This window comes from Dipodomys merriami, unplaced genomic scaffold, assembly GCF_024711535.1.
Source record: "Dipodomys merriami isolate MVZ:Mamm:240054 unplaced genomic scaffold, mDipMer1.0.p SCAF_3, whole genome shotgun sequence".
Lineage (NCBI taxonomy): Eukaryota > Metazoa > Chordata > Mammalia > Rodentia > Heteromyidae > Dipodomys > Dipodomys merriami.
In genome coordinates this window covers 4,410,335-4,432,628 of record NW_027204492.1, presented here as the reverse complement: position 1 = coordinate 4,432,628, position 22,294 = coordinate 4,410,335, and the positions used below count along the sequence as shown (strand labels likewise).

At 40.1% G+C, this 22,294-nt stretch overlaps 1 protein-coding gene across 1 annotated transcript in view; it reads left to right on the top strand.

Annotated features, from left to right (window-relative positions):
- LOC138840019 (piwi-like protein 4) overlaps nucleotides 1–15,659 on the top strand; it is a 35,374-nt gene extending 19,715 nt beyond the window's left edge. Inside the window, exons 12-21 of the mRNA XM_070039604.1 lie at nucleotides 1,731–1,842; nucleotides 3,029–3,213; nucleotides 5,435–5,507; nucleotides 6,811–7,008; nucleotides 8,651–8,754; nucleotides 11,037–11,107; nucleotides 12,306–12,459; nucleotides 14,949–15,068; nucleotides 15,160–15,307; nucleotides 15,433–15,659. Coding sequence (XP_069895705.1) covers nucleotides 1,731–1,842; nucleotides 3,029–3,213; nucleotides 5,435–5,507; nucleotides 6,811–7,008; nucleotides 8,651–8,754; nucleotides 11,037–11,107; nucleotides 12,306–12,459; nucleotides 14,949–15,068; nucleotides 15,160–15,307; nucleotides 15,433–15,549 — 1,282 coding nt within the window. The 3' untranslated portion in view covers nucleotides 15,550–15,659. The remainder of the gene's footprint in view (nucleotides 1–1,730; nucleotides 1,843–3,028; nucleotides 3,214–5,434; nucleotides 5,508–6,810; nucleotides 7,009–8,650; nucleotides 8,755–11,036; nucleotides 11,108–12,305; nucleotides 12,460–14,948; nucleotides 15,069–15,159; nucleotides 15,308–15,432) is intronic.
- The last annotated feature ends 6,635 nt before the right edge of the window (nucleotides 15,660–22,294 follow it).

Genomic DNA, 22,294 nt, shown 5'->3' with positions numbered 1-22,294 from the left:
AGTTGTGCTATTTATTTATGAAATCAGGCCTTGCTTCCTGCATGGGCACATAGTTGGTTTGCACGCCACATATTCCAGACTTCCTGTTGCTACTGAGGTTCCTGTTCCCCCATTCCCCACTTCTCTCACTGAGGAGGGAGCCTCACGAACCCTGAGGAGGGAGGGAGCCTTGTAGACTTTTCTGAGTAGTCTTGTTTAGAGTTGCTATCTCTCATTGCCAGCTTTCCACATAACCAGGATGACAGATGCACACTGTTGTACCCAGTTCTCAGTGGAGAAGGGGTCTTGTAAATTTTTTTTTACCTAAACCAGTCTCAGATTACAGTCCTCCTGATCTCAGCCTCTCAAGTAGCTAAAATTATAAGTGTGAACCACCAGTGCCCAGCTTCATTTTTTTTTAGTAGCTCATGGAAGAATTTGGAAATTTACATAAACTAATGATGAGGGAGGAAAGAAGGAGAGGGAACTCAGTAATTCGGTTTAATAAAACATTGAATCATTGTTGAATAAATTACTTTTATTTCCCTTCCCTTTCCTTCCCATTTTTTTCATTTAAAGATTTTTCTTAAGCATTTATATATTATGAATGTGCATCTCTATTATCATCCTAGTGGATTCATAGGTTCCATTCTATTGATACACATTTGCCATTTATTTTGGACATCCCCTTGATTTACACATAGCCAAGAAAAGATTTTGGTGCATTTTTCTTATATGAGTCTATAGATTAGTCTTCCTAATTCATCCACCTGCTAAATCTCACTAACAACATTTATCTCACTTTGTTTCCCGGCTGCTGATGGCCATCCCCATCTCATCTTTGGCAGATACTTCTGAAGAAAATTATTAATTCAAAGGATTCAGAGATAAAGTTAGTAGATGGAAGAAATTATGGGCAATTATAGTGTGACAGTGGTGAGGTTTAACTTCCCTAAGGAAGACATGGACCTTTACCAGGAAATCAAAGTGTAGAACTCATCTGTGTCCTGTGAGTGCATGCCTACAGCATGCTGGGGACAGGAGACAGGATCCGTATGGTGGTTGCTCTCAAGGAGCTACAGCTTAGTAGAAATTGCTCTGTGTCCGAGACCATGACACGAAACTCTGAAGTTACAAAATCAAAGTTGCCAACACTAATCTCCTCATATTCTTCCCTGTCAAGTCTGTGAATCTTCTCAAACTTAAATCCTTATGTTCCCTTCCTTTCTCATCCTCCATCTACTCTCTCCTAGGCAAGAGTTTCATATTCAGAAAATCTGTGGTATTACCTTGTTAAGAATTTATTAAGAATATTACCTCACACCTATTGCACTTACAACATGTGCCAGCCAGTATGATAAGCACTTCTTAGGTATTGGCCTATTCACATCAAGTCTATGAAGTAGCCACTTTCCTTTTTACTGGTAAGAAAACCAGTAATAGTGGTTCAAGGTCACATGTTATTCAGGATAGATCTAGGCATTAAACCCAGGCCTTCCAGGCTCAAAAGCTATTTTTTCCAGTCAGTGCTCACAGGGGAACTTGTTCTCATCCCTGAGTAACCCCAAAAAGCCCAACTTTTCGCTATTCCTTTTAGCAGGAAAAAAAATGACAAGAAATAGGAGCCAGGAATACTAAAGACAGAAAATTGGCACCCAAATAATGTAGTAATCTGTAATTATCTCTCTAGTGGTTAAAACAAAATTAAAGGAAGTAAACACTCTAATGGTTTAAAATAATTCTGCCCACAGAAATGAATCTGCTCGATTTATGCTAGAGACCTGGGGACTAAACTTTGGAAGCCAAGTATCTCTGACAGGCCGGATTCTGCCTTCAGAAAAACTACTAATGCAAGACCACATAGTAAGTGCTGTGATTTTATTTTTATTTGGAAATATGTATGTTTGATCATTAGCCAGAGTGACAGAGGGCTTGTAATATTTGCTATGTTTCTCCATGGTCATATCCCTGCCCTGCCTTCCCTTTTTTCTTAAGACTTAAGGTCCTCCATGATTTCCTTTTCAGGACTTTACCAGACTTCCTTTACTGGACATACAGCACCCAGGAGATACAGTTTAGGTTTGATAGAAAATGATGTATTTAACCATTCAAATAAAAAAAAGACCTATTGGGCTGGGAAGGTGGCTCAGTAGTAGAGCACTTGCCTTGCATGCATGAGGCCCTGGGTTCCATTCCTCAGCACCACATAAGCAAAAAGAAAAAAAGCCGAAGTGGCGCTGTGACTCAAGTGGTAGAGCGCTAGCCTTGAGCTGAAGATCTGAGGGACAGCGCCCAGGCCCAGAGTTCAGGCCCCACGACCGGACCCAAAAAAAAAAAAAAGACCTATTATTGCCTGCCATTCTAGGAAGGAAAGGAAGGAAGGGAAGGAAGGAAGGAAGGAAGGAAGGAAGGAAGGAAGGAAGGAAGGAAGGAAGGGCCACTACTTGAGAAAATTCTATTTCCTGGTGAAAGATAACTCTAATAGACTATGTTTCCTTTTACCACAGTTGCTTTTCAGTTGCTGTGTCAGTTGTGTCTGTTAATCTCAAATTATTAAATGATAGCCATTTGGCATAAAGTGAAGAAATTCACTCCAGACATTACTTATGAAAAGAGGCATACTGAAACCTGAAGAAACAATCTGCTGCCACTTGTGAGTTTCAGTTGGCAAAATGAACATATTGCATGCAAAAATTACATTATTCTTTACTTTTTCCCTCTAAGGCCAGTTGTATTTCATTTCACTTTTACAGGTTCTCTTGTCTTTATGTGGTATGTCTCTAAACTAATGTAACTGAACATCAAATGTTTTATGTTGGCATGTGGAAATTTTTCATCATTTATTTTTGATAATCTATCCAAATTACCCTTATTGGAAAAGCTGAGGGGAAAACTAATTTCCAAAACCTTGTAAAGCACTAAAATGTAGGCCTCCATTAGGGTCATGGTCAGAGGTTAGTCTTCATATTGCTTTAATAAACAGCAAGTCTCAATTTCATTGCTGTCTAAATAAATCTGTCTAATCCTTTTATGATCTTTATTTTCTCAGTGTCAACCTGTATCTGCTGATGATTGGTCCAAGGATATACAAACCTGCAAGATGCTAAGTGCACCAACTTTGAATAAATGGTTGATTTTATGTAGTAACAGAACTGAGAAAGTGATCCAGAGTTTTCCGAGGTGTTTGAGAAGAGTCGGAAGTTCCATGGGATTTAATGTGGACTACCCTAAAATGTGAGAAGACACTTAATACTTTCAATATATCAATTTGGTTTGCTTAGAAGGCAGGAAATAATGGCTGGTATTATCTGCAAAAGCTTTGTTTTAGTATAAATTTTTAAATATAAAACATTAAGAAATTCATTTCAAGAAGAGAGATTTGATAACATTGTTTTATAAAGATAGACATGTTTTACCTTGATCTTTGAAAACTTTATTTTCACAGTTCTCCTTGGGAAAGTCTCATTCCTCAAAATCTTTTCAGTATTGGTTGGGGTATAATAAATTTTTGCCGGTACTGGGGCTTGAACTCAAGTCCTAGGAGCTATCCTTTAGCTTTTCCACTCAAGGCTGGTGTCCTCCAACTTGGATCACACCTCCACTTCTGGATTTTGAGTGGTTAATTAGAGATAAGAGTCTCACGGATATGCCTTCCTAAGCTGGCTTTGAATCATAATTTCCTGCCTTGGTTCTGTTCAAACAGTGATCCTCAGATCTCGGCTTCCTAAATAACCAGGCTTATAGGAGTGAGCTACTGGCACTCAGATTAGTTGTGTATAAATCCTTAGTTATCCATATTTTGCCATCTATACTTTTGTTCTTATCAGTTATTAATGAACCTTAACAGCAAACAGGATACTAAAAACTAAATGTTATATATCATGATTTACTTGATAGATTTTATGATGTTTCAAAATTCAATTATAGAAATAACTCCAAACTGGGAGAGAGCACATGAAGAGGTGACATTCTCCAAAAAATATGTACTCATTAGCTGACTTATGAAATAGTAACTTCTCTGTACATCACCTTTATAATAACAAGAACAAAATAAAAGCTGGGCACTGGTGGTTCATGCTGGTAATCCCAGCTACTCAGGAGGCTGAGATATGAGGATCACAGTTGGAAGCCAACCAGGGCAGGAAAGTCTATGAGACTCCTATCTCCAATTAACCACCATAAAACTGGAACTGGAGCTGTGGCTCAAAGTGGCAGAGCACTAGCCTTGATCAAAAGAGCTCAGGGACAGTGCCTAGGCCCCGAATTCAAGCCCCATGACTGACAAAAACTAAATAAAATAATAAAAATTATAAATAATAATAAAAATAAATAAAAATTTAAATGAGTTTATTTAAAAATAAACAAATCTAGCTAGGTGCTAGTGGCTCATACCTATAATGTTAACTACTCAGGAGACTGAGATCCATGAATCAAGGTTTTCAAAGCCAACCTGGGCAGGAAAATCCTTGAGACTCATATCTCCAATTAACCACTACAAAGCCATAAGAGGGCATGCATGCATGTGCACATGAGCACGCGCGTGCGTGCACGCGCATGCGTGCACGCGCGCGCGCACACACACACACACACAAACTAACTTTATAAAGTTAGTTATTTAGAAAGGGCTTTTTTGGTAAAGCCACCTATTTTTTGAACACTTATTGAGTAGTGGCTGAGAATAAGAAACACAGACATTTAACTTAATAAGGGACCACATACTCAAAATTGAGCAGTTTTCCTTTAGAAATTCATTCATTGCTGATATCTCTTTATATTGAACTTGATATGCTTATGACACTATGGTTACTTCTTTTTCTTTGTTGTGAAGGTATGAAATTCCTAATTGGAAGGGTAAGAAGTTCTTTAAATGGAATTTATTTTTGTAACCTTTGGCCCCTAACATAATGTTACACAATTGACTGATTAAGGTTGCCTAGACCAGGCTCCAAAACAAGTTACCACTGTGGCTAAAAAAAATCAAACCAAACCAAACAAACCATCCCTTTTATTTTCTTGAATTATGCAGGAACGTAGTTGAATACCTTCGCTTTACTAACTTGATGATTTCTGAAACTTTCATTTTAAAATTGTATTAGAGAGTCAGTACTAGAGAAATCATATTCCTGCTTTAATGTGAGCCTTGTTTTAGAATTTGATAAATTTCTAAAGTTCACTTTCAATCCAATTTTGAATATAAATATTCATTAAAGAATTCTGTACAGTTGAAAAAATGTCATTGGCCTCACAACAATGTTTATAATAATAAAAATGGTTGCTAAATGTTGATTGTATATCTTGTACAAGATCTTGAGAAACTATTTTAGATTAAAAAGGTTTTTATATTTTCCTAATGGCTTTTTCCCTAAAATTACTAGTCTTTTGCAAATTCATTTATGTGACTTTTGATATCATATGATTATGTGCTTCTAAGAAGAACTTAATCTCTTTATTATAGCATAAAAGTTCAAGACAATGTAGCTGCATTCATTAGAGCTATTCAGCTACATGTTGACCCCAGTGTTCAACTGGTAAGTACAGGACATTTTTGTATTTTTGATGTACAGTTTACATGTTTTTGAACATTCTGTTCCATGGTAGGCTTGCAAATTACTGTGCATTTCCCTAAAATGCTTAAGAAAGTATTATTGTTCATCAGTGTTTTAGCTAACAGTTTAAAATATTTATTGTTAGCCTTCTGTCAACTTCTGTTGCTTGCATTTCTTCTGACTTGTTGAGGGTCATCTTTTACTTAAATTGACTTCCATTTCTTCTCATAAATGTTAGGGTACCTGTGGCTCCAAGTTTCTGCTTCCTCTGAAACCCTGCCATCTGTGTGTTTCATCTTCTATGAAAGCCATTTCCTCTTGCACTGTACCACCAGGTTGGACACTTGCAGTTGCCTCATTTCCCAAAGTTGTACGTGTAAGCATGTGTGTGTTTGTACCTACTACATGCATGTGTAAGACTGGAGCCAAAGTGTGATTAAACCACACTCCATCTTTCTCTTGTTGTTGTTTGAAACTGGAACTCAAACTCTGTATCTGACACTTTCACCCATTGGCTGGTGCACTACCAACTGAGCCAAGCCTCTAACCCCTAAACTCCAAGTTTTTAGACATTTTAGATATTTCTGCTCTTCTTACTAGACCTCTGCCTACCGGATACCACATTGTTTTTACTTCATATTTTGCTTCCTCTTTCATATCTCATGAAAAACAGTATTAGCCATCTGTTTCTCTTTCAGTCATACACACACACACACACAAATCTGTGTTATACTAAGTGAATAGAATTCTTACTATGAGGTGCTCTTTGTTTTACTTAAATGAAGTAAAAATTTCAGAAATATTGTGAGACTATACAAAGAACTTCCATGTACCTTTCCCAGAATCTTGGCTGACATGTAACCATATTTCTTTATCATTACCATATTTGCTAGTACCATTTCCTAAACTATTGGAGGGTAGGGTACATGCAGCTACTCTTGAATACTTGTTGTGCATTTCCTGCAAAAGGGACTACTATCTTGCAGAGCCATGGAAAACCAACTGACCATAGGAGAAAGAGGTAATGGGAAGAGAATTTAAAAACACAGATTTCATTCAAGAGAAAAGTGAGGAGGAAGGGAAAGCAAAGAGAGATAGCTAGGACTGGTTGGAGAAGGGCTTTGCCTTGATTCATTTAAAGGCCATTTAAGACAACTGTAGGTATGTTAATATTTGCTTCTTGGAAACTTAGAAGCAAAAGATGTTTAGAGGCTTCACTTTTTCCCAGAAACTTCCCAGACATAAGTAAACTGATTTCATCTTGTGTTGCTTTCTTTGCCTTTAGGTCATGTGCATTCTGCCTTCCAATCAAAACTATTATGATCACATTAAAAAATACCTGTGCTGTGACTGCCCAGTCCCAAGCCAGTGTGTGCTTGCTGAGACCTTGAGCAGATCAGAGATAATGATGAACATTGCCTCCAAGATTGCCATGCAGATGATCTGTAAGCTCGGAGGGGAGCTGTGGGCCGTCGAGATTCCAGTAAGGACTCCATTACCTGTTTCCTTTTAGTGAACAACCAGGCAGTTACCTTTTAAATCAAAGTAGGGTCCCCCAATATCCTTGGGAGACTGGATCCAGGACCCCCTGAGGATACCAAAATTTGCAGAGGTGGTATTTGCATATATCCTATACTCATTCTCTTGCGTACTTTAAATCATCTCTAGATCTCCTCTAATATGTAATATAATGTAAATGCAACTTTATGGACATGGAAGACCAATTGTGTTTTCTTGGTCCTGTGTTGTGGTATAAAACAAGTCACTGTAGAGATACCCCAAGAGAAGGTGAAGTGTGACCCCTCTTCTCAAGGAATTTTAATTCAGCTGTTAACATAGAAGAAGAATGAAATACATTTGTTTCCATGCAAAAGAATCTAGTTAATCAACTTGGCGATGGGATGAGGTGGGGGGACTACTGTCTTAAAGTCTGTATTCCGTGGCCTCTACTTTTACCTACTTCCTGCAGAGTGCTAACTTTCCAAGTAGCCTTGTGTCCTGCATGGGGTTCCCCAGCTCTTAAAGCATTGGCAGAGCCTATGATCTGCTCCTCACACCTCTCAGCTGTAGCAGGAATTCAGAAAAGCCTCTTATTTCCTGAACTGAGGCAGGTATGGAAAAAAGTTAGGAGAATGAGAAGTAAAAAATGTTACCCATTCCCTTACATTGCCACAACCATGAGAACAAATATGGTCCCCTCAGCCTCCCCTCCCCCACGTCCATCTTATATGAGATGTGAATACATATGCTGTTGCATGTCTACGTGAAGATTCCTTAGCAATCTGAAGGAATAGAATGGAATCTCTCTTCAATTCCCACAGACCAGAAGTAAGGGAAAATGGATTCACCACTTTCCTAACACTCTAGGCACTGGCATCCCCTTGTTCAGCCCAACAGAAGCTGATGGTTACAGTGGCCCGTAGTGAGTCACTTAAGCAAAGCATGTATCATGCTCTTTCCTCCACCTTTAATTCTCTGGTTCTGGATTAATAATATGGATCTTGATTTCCTTGACACATACCTTAACTTAAAAAATTCAGTAACTGGAGACAATTTTTTAAATGTCAGATTAAGCCCGGCAGCAATGGCTCATACCTGTAATCCTATCTCCTCTGGAGGCTGACATTTGAGGATTGCAGTTCAGTGCTAGCCTGGGCAGAAAAAGTCTCTGAGCCTCTTATCTCCAATTAGCCAGCAAAAAGCCACAAGTGGAGATGTGGCTTAAGAGCTAGCCTTAAAAAGAAAGGTTAAGGGGCTGGGAAGGTGGCTCAGTGGTAGATTGCTTGCCTTGCATGCATGAGGCCCTGGGTTCCATTCCTCAGCACCACATAAGCAAAAAGAAAAAAGCCGGAAGTGGCGCTGTGGCTCAAGTGGTAGAGCACTAGCCTTGAGCTGAAGAGCTGAGGGACAGCGTCCAGGCCTAGAGTTCAGGCCCCACGACCAGACCCTTCCCAAAAAAAGAAGAAAGGCTAAGCAAGAGCACAAGGCCTTAGTTCAAGTTATTTTAATCACTAATCACAATGAAGTCATTATTCATATTGAAATTAATCATAATAAAGTCACATTAATCATATTAATCACTGGGTAAATACTTGAATTAACTCATCACACATTTACTTTTTCAGTTAAAGTCCCTGATGGTGGTTGGTATTGATCTCTGTAAAGATGTCATCAACAAGGAGGTGGTGGCGGTTGGATTTGTGGCCAGTGTTAACCCCAGAATCACCAGGTACTTTGCAAATTACTCTAATATATTCTTAAATTAGATCCTTTTGTTCTCTTTTGCTTGAGAAAGCATCTCACTATGTATGTCAGGCTGTCCTTGAATTCACTATGTAACCCAAGCTGGCCTGAACTTGTCATTCTCCTGCCTCAGCCTCCCAAGTGCTTGGATTATAGGCATGTGTTATCATGCCTGGCTTCAATTAGACTTTTAATTATAGTTCAACTAACAAATACAAATGATTTACTCATTTTAAACATTAATACTTAATGATTATAAATAATACATATAAAACTATTTTTCTCTAGGCTCTGGTGGCTCACACCTGTAATCCTTGCTACTCAAGAGGCTAAGATGTGTAGATTGCAATTTGAAGCCAGCCTGGGAGACTCTTCTCTACAATTAGCCACAAAAAAGCTAGCAATGCAGCTGTGGCTCAAGTGGTAGAGTGCTAGCCTTGAGTGCAAGTTCAAGGACAGTGTCCTGAGTTCAAACTCCAGAACAGGCACAACAATTTTTTTTCTACAATATGAACCATGATGGAAGTGGTGCTGTGGTTCAAGTAGTAAAGCACCAGCTTTAAGCCCAAAAGCTCAGGGACAGTGCCCAGGCCCTGAGTTCAAACCCTACAACCGACAGAAAAAAAGCTGTATATACATATGTATGTATTACATATGTATTATATGTGTGTATGTATGTGTGTATATGTATATATATATATGTGTATATGTATGTGTGTGTATATGTATATATATATGTGTATATGTATGTGTGTGTATATATATATACATATATATATACATATATATATGTATATATATATATATATATATATATGTTGCCTTGGTTTTTACTACAACAATACACTGAAAGTTGTTCATCAGAATTCTAAACTTCCATGGAGGCACTCTGATCCATGGGTAGTTTTCAAAATGCTTTTATCTGTGTGTGTTTGTATGTACATGTATGGTGTATGTGTGTGCATATATGTGTATATACGTGTGAGTATATGTGTATATATGCATATGTGTGCATGTGTACATTAGGGAGTGGGGGAGAGATGGGAGAGACAGAGAGCCCCACTGGGTGACTTTCCTCAAATATAGGCCATACTTCCTAACAACATTCAGTCATTAATTCAGTGGTTTAATTCATTGATAGTACTTTCACAATCCAATCATCTTCAATAGGAATAATTCTTCAACACACAAGCCTTTTAGGGGACATTTTATACCCAAACCATAGAGTATATTCTGTCATGATATTTATTTTCCAAGTGCTTTTTTTTTTAAACCATCAGTTGTGGGGCTTGAACTCTGGGTCTGGGAGCTGTCTCTCAGCTCTTCAATTCAAGGTGAGCTTGAACTGGTTTTTTGGTGGTTAATTGGAGATAGAATCTCATGGATATTCCTGCCTTGGCTAGCTTTGAACTGAGATCCTCAGATCTCAGCCTCCTGAGTAGCTAGGGTTACAGTTGCTTTTAATTAATGACTTTATCATGAGAACTTCTTAAATTTAGATAGGTTGATGGTGAAATTCAAATGAATTACCTATACAAATGGAAGGCTGTGCCTGAGAAATCCTTGACAATTTTATATGCATAAGAGCTACTGCTAAACTAGTATGTCCAATAATCATAATAGGAGTCCAATTATAATAATTATAATTATATAGCAGCCTTTCTTAGTGTTCACTATATTCCAAATACTGTCCTAAATATTTTTTGTATATCACTGACCTTAAATGTTTATCTTTTTTTTGGGGGGGGGTCCAGTCGTGGGGCCTGAACTCTGGGCCTGGGCGCTGTCCCTCAGCTCTTCAGCTCAAGGCTAGCGCTCTACCACTTGAGCCACAGTGCCACTTCCGGCTTTTTTCTTTTTGCTTATGTGGTGCTGAGGAATGGAACCCAGGGCCTCATGCATGCAAGGCAAGCGCTCTACCATTGAGCCACCTTCCCAGCCTCTTAAATGTTTATCTTAAACCTAGAAGGTAGTAAGTACTTTACTATCTTGGCAATCTCTTTGGTACAGTTGGAGACATTAAGATGAAGTTCACATAGCCAAGCCATATAACTAGTGAGTAGCCAGGATTTGCACCCCAATGCCAACACTATGGTTTCAAATAACAATAAATTGATTCTTGGATGAGGTACTTTTTAAAATGTTATCACATAGCACATACCAAATTATGAACATCGATTTTATGTCTATTTCTTAATTTAGTATTACTACATTTTTAGAGTGGAAATATTGAAGTTGAATTTTACTCTTGTCTTTTGCTTGCCTTAGGTGGTTTTCCCGCTGCATCCTCCAGAAAACAAACACCAATATTGCGGACTGTTTAAAAATCTTCATGACTGGTACTAAAATTACAGCAGTAAGAGGGTGGGCTCCAAGGACTGTCCAATAGACCCAAATTTTATGTGTTTATAAACAGACAAGCTAGGCAGAAGCAAACTCACTAAACTTGCCAACTGTCACCTAGTTGGGTATCCCAAATTTCTGTGCCGACTCTACAGGCTAAAAAGTAGGACTGTGTGGCACTTACCTTTGTGTGATAAACAAAAATCCAAAAGGGACAAAAGTTTGTGATTGCTGGTGGCCTCTGGAAAGCAGTCTGAAGGCCAAAAGAAAACTGCCAAAAGAAAGTAGGCTTATGACAGAGCTGTGTAAGTCTAGACACAGGAGACAAGTCTCTGGCTCTAAGATAGCCATGCTTACAGGCAAACTGTGGCAAAATGGGAAATGATAGAGAGATGGCAGACTAGAAAGGAGACTCTAATTCACAGTGCATGGCTTCCAGCTGTGTGCAGATCACCTCTCTTCCAGTCTGTATTTTCCAATCTGTAAACGGGGGTGATAATTTTTTCAAATGAACTTGGTGAGCACGTTGATCATCCGGGATATATGATTATCTTCTTTTAAACTGAAATGAAAATTTTAAAATAAACTCTCCTAAAGTAAAATGTATAATATGTGCATGAAAAGAATTATTGCACTCTATTACTTTGCCCCTCATTTCAAAACCTGGTAAATATTTCTTTTAACAATTGTTATTGAAAGTTTCTCTGTGTAGAAGTTAACATACAATTCCTACTCCTAGGCAGTTTCTACAGAGTAGGTAGAAAAGTCATTTTCATATGTTTTCATATTTTCATTGGGGAAGAAAGTGGTACAAATAAATCATAGTCTATATCTACTGAGAGAAGTTAAAGGCTAGAAGAAAAAGGCAAATTAGTAATAATCTGGTTTTAGGCACTTGTCTGTCAAATAAGTTAAAATTTGAATTTGTTTCTTAAATATTAAAATTGGACTAAAGACATATATTAAATTTAAGAATATAACATGTCATAGAGATCAACAAGTAAAGATGAAAGATGCTCCTAAAATCTTTCACTCTTACTGCACTATAATAAAAACTAGCTATATCTTTATTCTCAATTACCCAAATTAGATATTAAATCAAATTAGATATTGCCCTATTTGTTTTTAAAACACTGAAATATGATGTGGGAATACTCTTTTTGGCTGGCATCATTCTTATACCAACTATTGCAGGAGCACTGAAAAAATGGTTCAGGCACAACCACTATTTGCCAGCACGGATAATCGTGTATCGAGATGGTGTTGAGGATGGCCAGCTACAAACAATTCTTGAATGTGAAGTCCCGCAACTGCTGAACAGCATCAGAGAATCCAGTCCAAATTCCAGGTACTTATTGTTCTTTCTCTGCCACTCCCAATGATAGCATGTTCACCTGTGACTATTAAATGCAAAGTATACAAATATGACTTTCTATGCAGTGTGCTTCTGCACCATTTCAGTATGGCTGTATGGATATTCCAAGGGTAGTCAAGATGGCCTCACATAGACTGCAAACAGAAACTCTGGGGGCCCGAGGTGGGTCACCTAGAGAAAGACAGATACTTTGGAGGCAGCTGACACAGACTCATAGAAAGTCTTCAGGGCTGCTGGTAAATAAAGATGATTATTTTGCTTATTTTAATATGTATTAGAACGTATATTAATGTGCCTAGAAAACAACCTGCGATTTCAGATTGAAGGCACAAGTAACACACGAGAATAAATTGTAGGTTCTAGTGTGCTGAGTTAGTTATGGTGCTGAAAAGTGCTGGAAGGTGTGAGAACCATGAAAGAAATCCAAGCAGTGGTTGCAAATCAGACCATCTTGAACACAAAGCACTGGCTCCCTTGTTGCATTTGTACATTCAGCATTTCAGTACAGATTTTTTCTTGGTGAGAATGTCGTGTCAAAGGCAAGAAAGATATAACAATGCAAGATTAAGCCGGGTGCCGGTGGCTCATGCCTGTAATCCTCTCTACTGTAGAGGCTGGGATCTGAGGATCATAGTTCAAAGCCAGCCCAGGCAAGGAAAGTCTGTGAGACTCTTATCTCCAATAAAAACCACTAGAAATCTGGAAGTGGCGCTGTGGCACAAGTGGTAGAGTACTCGCCTTGAGCTGAAGAGCTGAGGGACAGTGCCCAAGCCCAGAGTTCAAGCCCCAGGATCGACCAAAAAAATGCAAAATTAGGGCTGGGTGCCAGTGGCTCATGCTTGTAATCCTAGCTACTCAGGAAGCTGAGATATGAGGATCGCAGTTTGAAGCCAGCTCAGGCAGAAAAGTCTGCAAGAATATTATCTCCAAAAATAACCACCAGAAAACTGGAAGTGGTGCCATGTCTCAAAGTGGTAGAGAGCTAGCATTGAGCAAAATTGCTCAGGGACCTGGAGTTCAAGCCCCAAGACTTTAACAAAGAAAAAGCAAAATTAGGAAGCACAATGATCTCAGGTTCAGTGATACACTGCACTCTGTAACTGCCATCAACCAAAGTCACACAAGACTTGCATCTTGACCTCAGCCAGTTATTGTTAGGAAAATCCTAACTACTCCCTGTGCAAGGTCACTGAAGCTACACCCAGATTTCTCCCCCTGACTTCAGGTGAATGTATCTCAAATGAATGATTAAAAATAAAAACTTCAATATGTAATTAAAAGAGGCAGAAGTAAGTTCTGCAACTGAAGGAGATAGACATTACTTTTCTTGACCTGTGACATCAACTATTAAAAACATCAATATTGAAAACATTCAAGTGGGACAATTGTGACCCACACCTGTAATCTGAGCTACTCAGGAGGCTGAGATAGGAGGATCGTGGTTCAAATCTATAGCCCAGGAAATAATGTCCATGAGACATTCTCTGATGAACTAGCAAAAAGCCAAAGTGGCTTGAGCATTAGCCTTGTCCAGAAAAGCTCAGGGACAGGGCTCAGGCTCTGAGTTCAAGCCCTAGGACCTACACACACACACACACAGAGAGAGAGAGAGAGAGAGAGAGAGAGAGAGAGAGAGAGAGAGAGAGAGAGAGAGAGAGAGAGAGAGAACATTCAGAATTAATTTCAAATTAATTACAACGTTCAAACTGAAACTTCACATTGATCCCTGCATCTCAGAAGTCCTTATATGATGGTGAATACTGAGATTTGTCCTTGACTTTATGAAGTATTTTAGCACTTGGCAATCAGCATTTACCTGAGGAATGTTGGTTTTGTATGATCCATAAGAGACGATTTTAGGAGTAACAGGAACTCATGATTCTTTCTTGCTATTCAGAAATACACTCAAGAGGAAGAGTAAAGGGAAAAATAAGGTGACTCCTGCTAATGGGACAAAATGTCTCCATGAATAATTCTGGAAAATATTTTCCTCAAAATTCAATCAAAGCCATGTACTAGTGGCTCATGCCTAGAATCCTAGCTACTCATAAGGCTGAGATCAGAGAATTGTGGTTCAAAGACAGCTAGAAGCAAAATGCTGGAGTGGAGGGGTGACTCAAGTGTCAGAGACCTAGCTGTGAGCAAGCAAATCCAGAAAACACAAGGCCTCAAGTTCAAGCCATGGTACTGGCAAGCATGTGTGTGCATGTGCACACTTGCAATGGAAGTTCATTGTTCTACTGACCATTCTTCCTGCCCTTTGAACAGTATAAATTAGCAAATGATTTGCCATAATACTTTTTACAACTACTGAGAACAATCTATTTGTGGAGTTGTATATTTCTCTAAGGAAGGAAGTCTTTTCTTTATTTTTTGGTGTTTTCTAGTGAATTTTATTTATTTAATATTTAAAATTACAAAATTACTTGGATTGCTTTTCTGTTTCTGAATTTTGCCTACAGGTTGTCCATGGTCGTGGTCAGGAAGAGGTGCATGACCTGGTTCTTGACAAAAGTGGGTTACACCCTTAAGAACCCTATTCTGGGAACTGTCGTGGATTCAGAAGCAACACATCCTGAGTGGTAAGAGATCTTGGAAACAATATAGTGATCATTCATTATGTGTTCTTTAGGTTTGGTCTCACTCTATTTAATTTCATTTTATGATCTTCAGGTATGACTTTTATTTGGTCAGCCAGACTGCCCATAATGGAACCATTAACCCCACCTACTATAATATCATCTATGATGACAATGGCTTGAACCCTGACCACATTCAGAGACTGACATTCAAACTCTGCCATCTGTACTACAACCGGCAGGTAAGTAAGACTATTTACTGATGGTGCTCAAGAATCCCATCTAGCTGGACAAAACTCGGAAAGAAGACAAGTGCTTCAAAGAACAAGGTTATTTCTTGATGATCATCTTGCTTTTCCTTCCTCAGGGTCTGATTAGTGTCCCAGCACCATGCCAGTATGCACACAAGCTGACCTTTCTGGTGGCAGAAAGCATCCACAAGGAGCCAAGCTTGGGCCTGGCTGATTGTCTCTTCTACATCTGATGATTTCATCATTAACATCATTTCATGAAAATGCAGCAAGTAGTTGATAGTTGATACGCTTCATACAAATCTGCCAAAAGCTCACCGGGCGGGGGGGAGGGGGCGGTGGAGGTGGGGAAGGCTCAAGCTTAGTTTTAACTTACTTTTTTAACTTACTTTTAAGTGAGGGGAAAAAAAACTACAAATGCCTTAGTTTGAAAAAGTTATAAAGACAAACAAGCTGTGGGCTCATACCTGTATTCTACCCAAGAGGCTGAGATCGGAGGATTGTAGTTTGAAGTCAGCCCCAGGAGTAAAGTCCTTAAAATTCTTTTTCCTCTAACCACCAAAAAGCCAGAAGTACTTATGTGACTCAAGTGGTAGAAAGCTCAGGGACAGTACCCAGGCCCTGATACAGGACCAGCACACACACACACACACACACACACACACACACACACACACACACACACACACACACACACACACACACACACACACACACACACACACACACACACACACACACACACACACACACACACACACACACACACACACACACACACACACACACACACACACACACACACACACACACAATATTTTAAGTTTTATGTTTGGAGTAAATTCTTTTTTTTTTTGGTTGGTTGTGGGACTTGAACTCTGGGCTTGGGCGCTATCCCTCAGCTCTTTAGCTCAAGGCGAGTGCTCTACCACTTGAGCCACAGCACCACTTCTGGTTTTCTAGTGGTTTGCTGGAGATAAGAGTCTCACGGACTTTCCTTGTCCGGGCTGGCTTTAAACTGTGATCCTCAGAACTCAGCCTCCTGAGTAGCTAGGATTTCAGGTGTGAGCCACAGATGCCTGGCATACTTGGAGTAAATTCTTAATGTAGCATGCAATTAAAATATCCCGTCATGTAAAATAATCTCACCAACTTAAATATTGCCTGTTGTGTGCATGGGTGATGGTAGGTGAGTGAGGTCTGATTTCCCTCTCTGAACCTGGGCCTATCCTTGCTAGGCAAGTGATCTGCCACTTGAGCTGGGTTCCCAGACCCAGAGGCATTCTTAAATAATATTATAGACCATCTTTTGAAATAGTTTAAATAATTATTCAAAAGTAAGGAAATTTAGAACATCACATATGTTTATTGTTACTGGATTTTTTGTCAGTCATAAGGGCTTGAACTCTGGGCCTGGGCACTGTCCCTCAGCTCTTCAGCTCAAGGCAAGCACTCTACAACTTGAGCCACAGCACCACTTCTGGTTTTCTAGTGATTTATTGGAGGTAAGAGTCTCATGGACTTTTGTGCCCAGGCTGTCTTTGAACCTCGATCCTCAGATCTCAGCCTCCTGAGTAGCTAGGATTACAGGTGTGAGCCATGAGCACCCAGCTTGTTACTGGAATTTTAAGTTGGCATTTAAGTGAACCCCTCACTATCTAGTTTTAGCAAAACCCAACCCACTTGCTCTTGTGATGTACCTTTATTTCAGTTAATATCAGCCATTCTGGGTGTTGTACATGATTCTTTGTTCTCATTTTTTCCTCTCTTTTCTGCATCACCATTTTCCCCTTAACAATCCCTTTCCACTGTTATTAAAATTATTTCTTTCATCTTAAAACATAAACCAAGAAATGTACTCATTGCCTTACTCATGTAACTGTAACCCCTCTGTACCTCATCTTTACAATAAAAAATAAAATTATGCCCATTTAAGTATAAACAATAAACCATTTATATGTCTAGTTACCACTCCATGTCTTTGCTATTCTTTATAGAAACGTGTAAAAGAATAATCTGTACCTGATACATCCAGTTGCTATCAAAATTTCACCACATCACTGGGTCAACATGGTGTTGGCCAAGGCACCAATAACCTCCACTTTGCTAAGTTTGCCAGTCAGTGGTCAGTGTTTCCCATGTCATCAGAGGCTGGCTTCACCTCGCCTCTGGGATAACATGATCTCCTAGCTGGGTCACTTAGTCTTACTCTCCCTTGTTAGCATATTTTCTTCTTAACCCTTCCACACCTGATGATGAGAGCATGTCTATATGCAAAAGATATTTTCATGAAGGGAAATTTCCGATGTCAAATTCTGCTTGCAAGAAGAAAGGTGACATGGAAGGCCCCAATTAGGAGAGTGGCACGTTCTCTTTATGGGACAAGTCATAGCCAGTAGCCAGAGGCACTAGTGTAGCAGTCATTCTACATTGCACTGACACATTGTTTTCAAGTGAAGAAGATTAAACACATTATAGACAGGCATAGAAATATCACAAATTGCTGGGCTCTGGTGGCTCACACCTGTAATCCTAGCTACTCAGGAGGCTGAATCTGAGGATTATGATTCAAAGCCAGCCCTGGCAGGAAAGTCCATAAGACTCTTATCTCTAATTAACCACCAGAAAACAGGAAGTGGCCCTGTGGCTCAAGTGGTAGAGTGCTTGCCTTGAACTGAAGAGCTGAGGGACAGTGCCCAGGCCCAGAGTTCAAGCCCCACGACTGACAAAAATAAACAGATGTCATACAATTCAAAGGTGATGATGAGATTACCAATGCTTAGAGTGGTAATTTGTCCTCATGTTTTTGTTTGACAGCAAAACCTGTACAATAAGCCACAGGACTCTGCTACCTTATTTTAAAAAATAACTGCAAGAGTTTAAGTTTTTCTCCCAGAGCTCTTCTTAAGGAAGGGCACTTATATACCATGCCTTTGAAACCAAGGTACTGTACTGATACAAGTGGTCTTTGTTTTCATGGTTTGTTTTGTTTTGGTTTGGTTTTTTTCTCTGAGCTCAAGGCTCGCACTCCACCTCTTGAGCCACAGCTCCACTTCCAGCTTTTTCTGAGTAGTTTATTAAATAGAGAAAGGAGTTTCATGGACTTTCTTGCCAGGGCTGACTTCAAAGTTGATCTTCACATCTCAGCTTCCTGAGTAGGATTACAGGCATGAGCCACCAGTGCTCCCAGCTCTTCTTATGTTCTTATGTGTTTGTTCTTCTGTTGCTATTTTCTTCCTTCAAAGCACAGGATCAAGTAGAGCAAGACTACCTAATCAGACCTCTTGTATGAGACTACATTTTGACTTATACGTATAAGACTACATACTGATTGATACTGCCTAAGATAATGGCTCCTTACCCTCTTCACCCACCAGGGGGCAGACTAGAACTGCCTATGGACAAGCCTGCGTACATCTGATCAGTTTGGCATTTTGTGTGAAAGAGCTATCAGAATAAACCACTGAATAAGTGGACAGTTTTCTGTTCCTTCTCTCCTACTTCCTGATTTGGGACCCAGGGTCCTTACTTCATTCTGTAGGTACTAAACTTGTCCTCCCGAAGCTCCCCTAACTGTACTCTTTGCCTCTGTGAAGTGGTCTGTTCTCCAAAGAATTCTGCCTTTTGTAAATCTACCCACGGATCAAAATTTCCCTCCCTACCAGTAGCTGATATGGAGCCTGGGGATATGGAGACTGGGTTCAGGTGGAGCCTCACAGCATGGGGTTCAGTTTCCACGTAGCCCAGCATTGAAAGGTTTCTCAGAAGTGCTGTGAAGCCCACCAAGACTGCATATCTGACATCTCAAGAATTTGAGAACATTATAAGTACGTTAAAAAAAAATAGCAAGCAAGAAAAAAAAAAAACCCTTGTGTCCCTATCTTGGGATACATTTTGCTTAACATTATCTCATATGGTCATATGTACATTTTTTTGTAAGTTCTTCCTCCATGGTATAACTGCTGTTTTTACCATATTTGATTCTGGTGTTTTGCATCTTGTATATATATTTTGGTAATTTGGGGAGGGCAAGGAGTATAGCAGAATGCTTAAATGGGGATGCAGGTTGACCCATTGTGACGATGAGATGTACAGAACACTTCTGAAAACGAACTTTACAATGTTGGGGGGAAGGAGGAGTTTGGGGAGGTGGGGAGGGAAGTGATAGGGAAAAAAATCAAAGGAGGAGGTAACAATGTTCGATAGGAAATGGACTCATTACTCATGTAACTGTAACTCCTCTCTGCAGAATCTTTACAATGGAAAAAATAGCAAAAAAAAATTTTGAGAACAGCTAAAAATGTGGGAGACACATTTCTAAGCAAGTCCTTCTGGTATCACGAAGCCCCACATCTGCCTGTCTTTTGGAACTGAAGACCACCAGCCCACTGCTTCATTTCTGCACTCCCAATGCCCATGTCAAAATCTGGTCTGGTAGTGCTGCCATCCTGACATGTGCTTCTGACAGAGTAAGTTCCAGCTGCAAGGCTGTCCCAGACTTACACTAGGCACTTTGCTTGGCTTCACCTGTGATCTTCACAACGTCTTGATGCTTCACTCAGGACAGGTGTTAACACCCCTGTTCCATAGCTCAGAAAAGCAAGCTAAACCAAGGTGGAAATACTTGTTCATGAGCACACAACTGGCTTCAATGCCCAGTTTTTCTATCTTGAAACCCTACTCCTATCCTTTGTAGACCAAGGTAATATATGACAAGGAGCCTTTGCTCCTTCACTCCTTCCTTACCTCCCTGCCTTTTTTTTTCATTTGGGAGGTAGGAACACAAAGTGACGATCTTCAGGGTGTGGAGCTTAATCCAAGATGATGACAGTTAGCTTTGATAATAATCTAGATCCCTCAACGAACTTTGGGGTCCCAGGGCATGGAGCTGAGAGGTAGAACTGTGCATTTTTTCAAAAGGATATAGAGCAAATACAAATACTCATAACATTTAGTACAAATGCTTTGTGATCATGGGAGGGGAACAATTGTAATCTGAAAGGGAGAGCTGTCTTCAGTTTACCTACTTGAATTAGATTCTGCTCCACCTCAATATGGAGAACAAGGAGGTGTCCTTTCTGGGGAGGCACCTATTTCCAGAAGCTGTTGTGAAGAGAGTCCTGCCAGCCTGGTGTTGAAAGGTAACTGGCATTCCTCTTTCAGGCTGACTGTGAGGTATCCAGACCTGTTCTGGCAGCTGCAGGCAAAGATCTTTGTCCCTCTACCTCCCAGAAGAGATGGAAGTATCTGTGTGCAGACAGACTCAACTAGGCCTTAAACATCTCTTAAAATGAGCCCCAGGCATCAAAAGGAGGGAGACCCAGAATTCCTCCTTTCCAAATAAACACCCCTGCCCCCCCACACACACTGTCTCTCACCCCAAGCTCTTTCCCACATATGCAACTTCTTGAAGCCCTCTGAGTATCACTCCACTCACTGTCTGGTCCCTGGGCTTGAGGTGCTATCAGTATGACCTGTTTTGTGCATAATGAAAGGCTCTGGAGAAATCAGCTGTGGCCTTGGAATAGCCACTATCTTCATTCCTCCACTTTAGTTTCATCTTCTATAAAATAAAGGAATGTTAATACTTCCCTCGTATTAGTACATTGGTTTGCTAGTTTGGGCCATGTGACAAAGGGAAGGAAACAAGACAGTTTTCAGGAAATAACCCACAAGAGTATAGAGTATGTGCTGATAAAAATGTCCCTGACAGGCTGGGAATGTGGCTTAGTGGTAGAGTGCTTGCCTAGCATGCATGAGGCCCTGGATTCGATTCCTCAGTATTAACATAAAATAATAATAATAGTAATAACTTTAATTAAAAAAGACAGACATTTCAGCTGTAGAGTGAAGTGGGTTGCTTTACTCCCAAGGAAGAATACAATATAGAATGCCTGATGGAATGGAGATGGAATGGAACCTTCACTTTAAAGATTTCCTTACCCCATTCAGATAACAGCAAATAGAAATGTTAAATCAGATATCTGGTTTACCCTTGAAAGAATATCTGCCTTCCTGCTGACATTAATTGGTTCTTGGCATAAGTTTGATGGCTCAGAAGAAGCCCTATCTGGCTAGAAGAGCACGTTTCTCAACTTTATAGAACATGGATCGAAGGGGAAGAAGCTAAGAAATGGCCCCTTCCTCCCAGAGCAAGGCCCACCTTAACCACGGAAGCGTGCATGTAAGCACTCAGTAAAAGGGGACCCAGAAATATCAATGCCATAGCTTTTGAGAGCATCTTTTTGCTTTTCTTCCTTTTTTTGGGGGGGAGGTCCGGTCATGGGGCCTGAACTCTGGGCCTGGGCGCTGTCCCTCAGCTCTTCAGCTCAAGGCTAGCGCTCTACCACTTGAGCCATAGCTCCACTTCCAGCTTTTTTCTTTTTGCTTATGTGGTGCTGAGGAATCGAACCCAGGGCCTCATGCATGCAAGGCAAGAGCTCTACCACTGAGCCACCTTCCCAGCCCCTTGTGAGAGCATCTTTATGAGCCCTACCATTCTTGAGTAAGTTTGAGAGCCAATTCAAACATGGCTTTCTGTTGAAATCCAAGCAATTTCCTAAAGAAGCTGAACTGTATACACTGTACTCAAATTACCCATTACCATTTGTGAGTTATCCATTTTTTATCCATTTGCTAGTTGTAGGATTCATTCACTAAATGTACTCATTCCTTGTGTGTGTGTGTGTGTGTGTGTGTGTGTGTGTGTGTGTGTGTGTGTGTTGTTGTTGTTGTTGTTTTGTTGTTGGTCATAGGGTATAAACTCAGGGCCTGGGCGCTGTCTCTGAGCACTTTTGCTCAAGGCTAGTGATCTACCACTTTGAGCCACAGCGCCACTTCAGGTTTTCTGGTAGTTAACTGTAGATAAGAGTCTCACAGACTTTCCTGCCCTGGCTGGCTTTGAACCATGATCCTCAGCTGTCAGCATCCTGAGAAGCTAGAATTATAGGCATGAGCCACTAGAGCCTAGCCACTTCT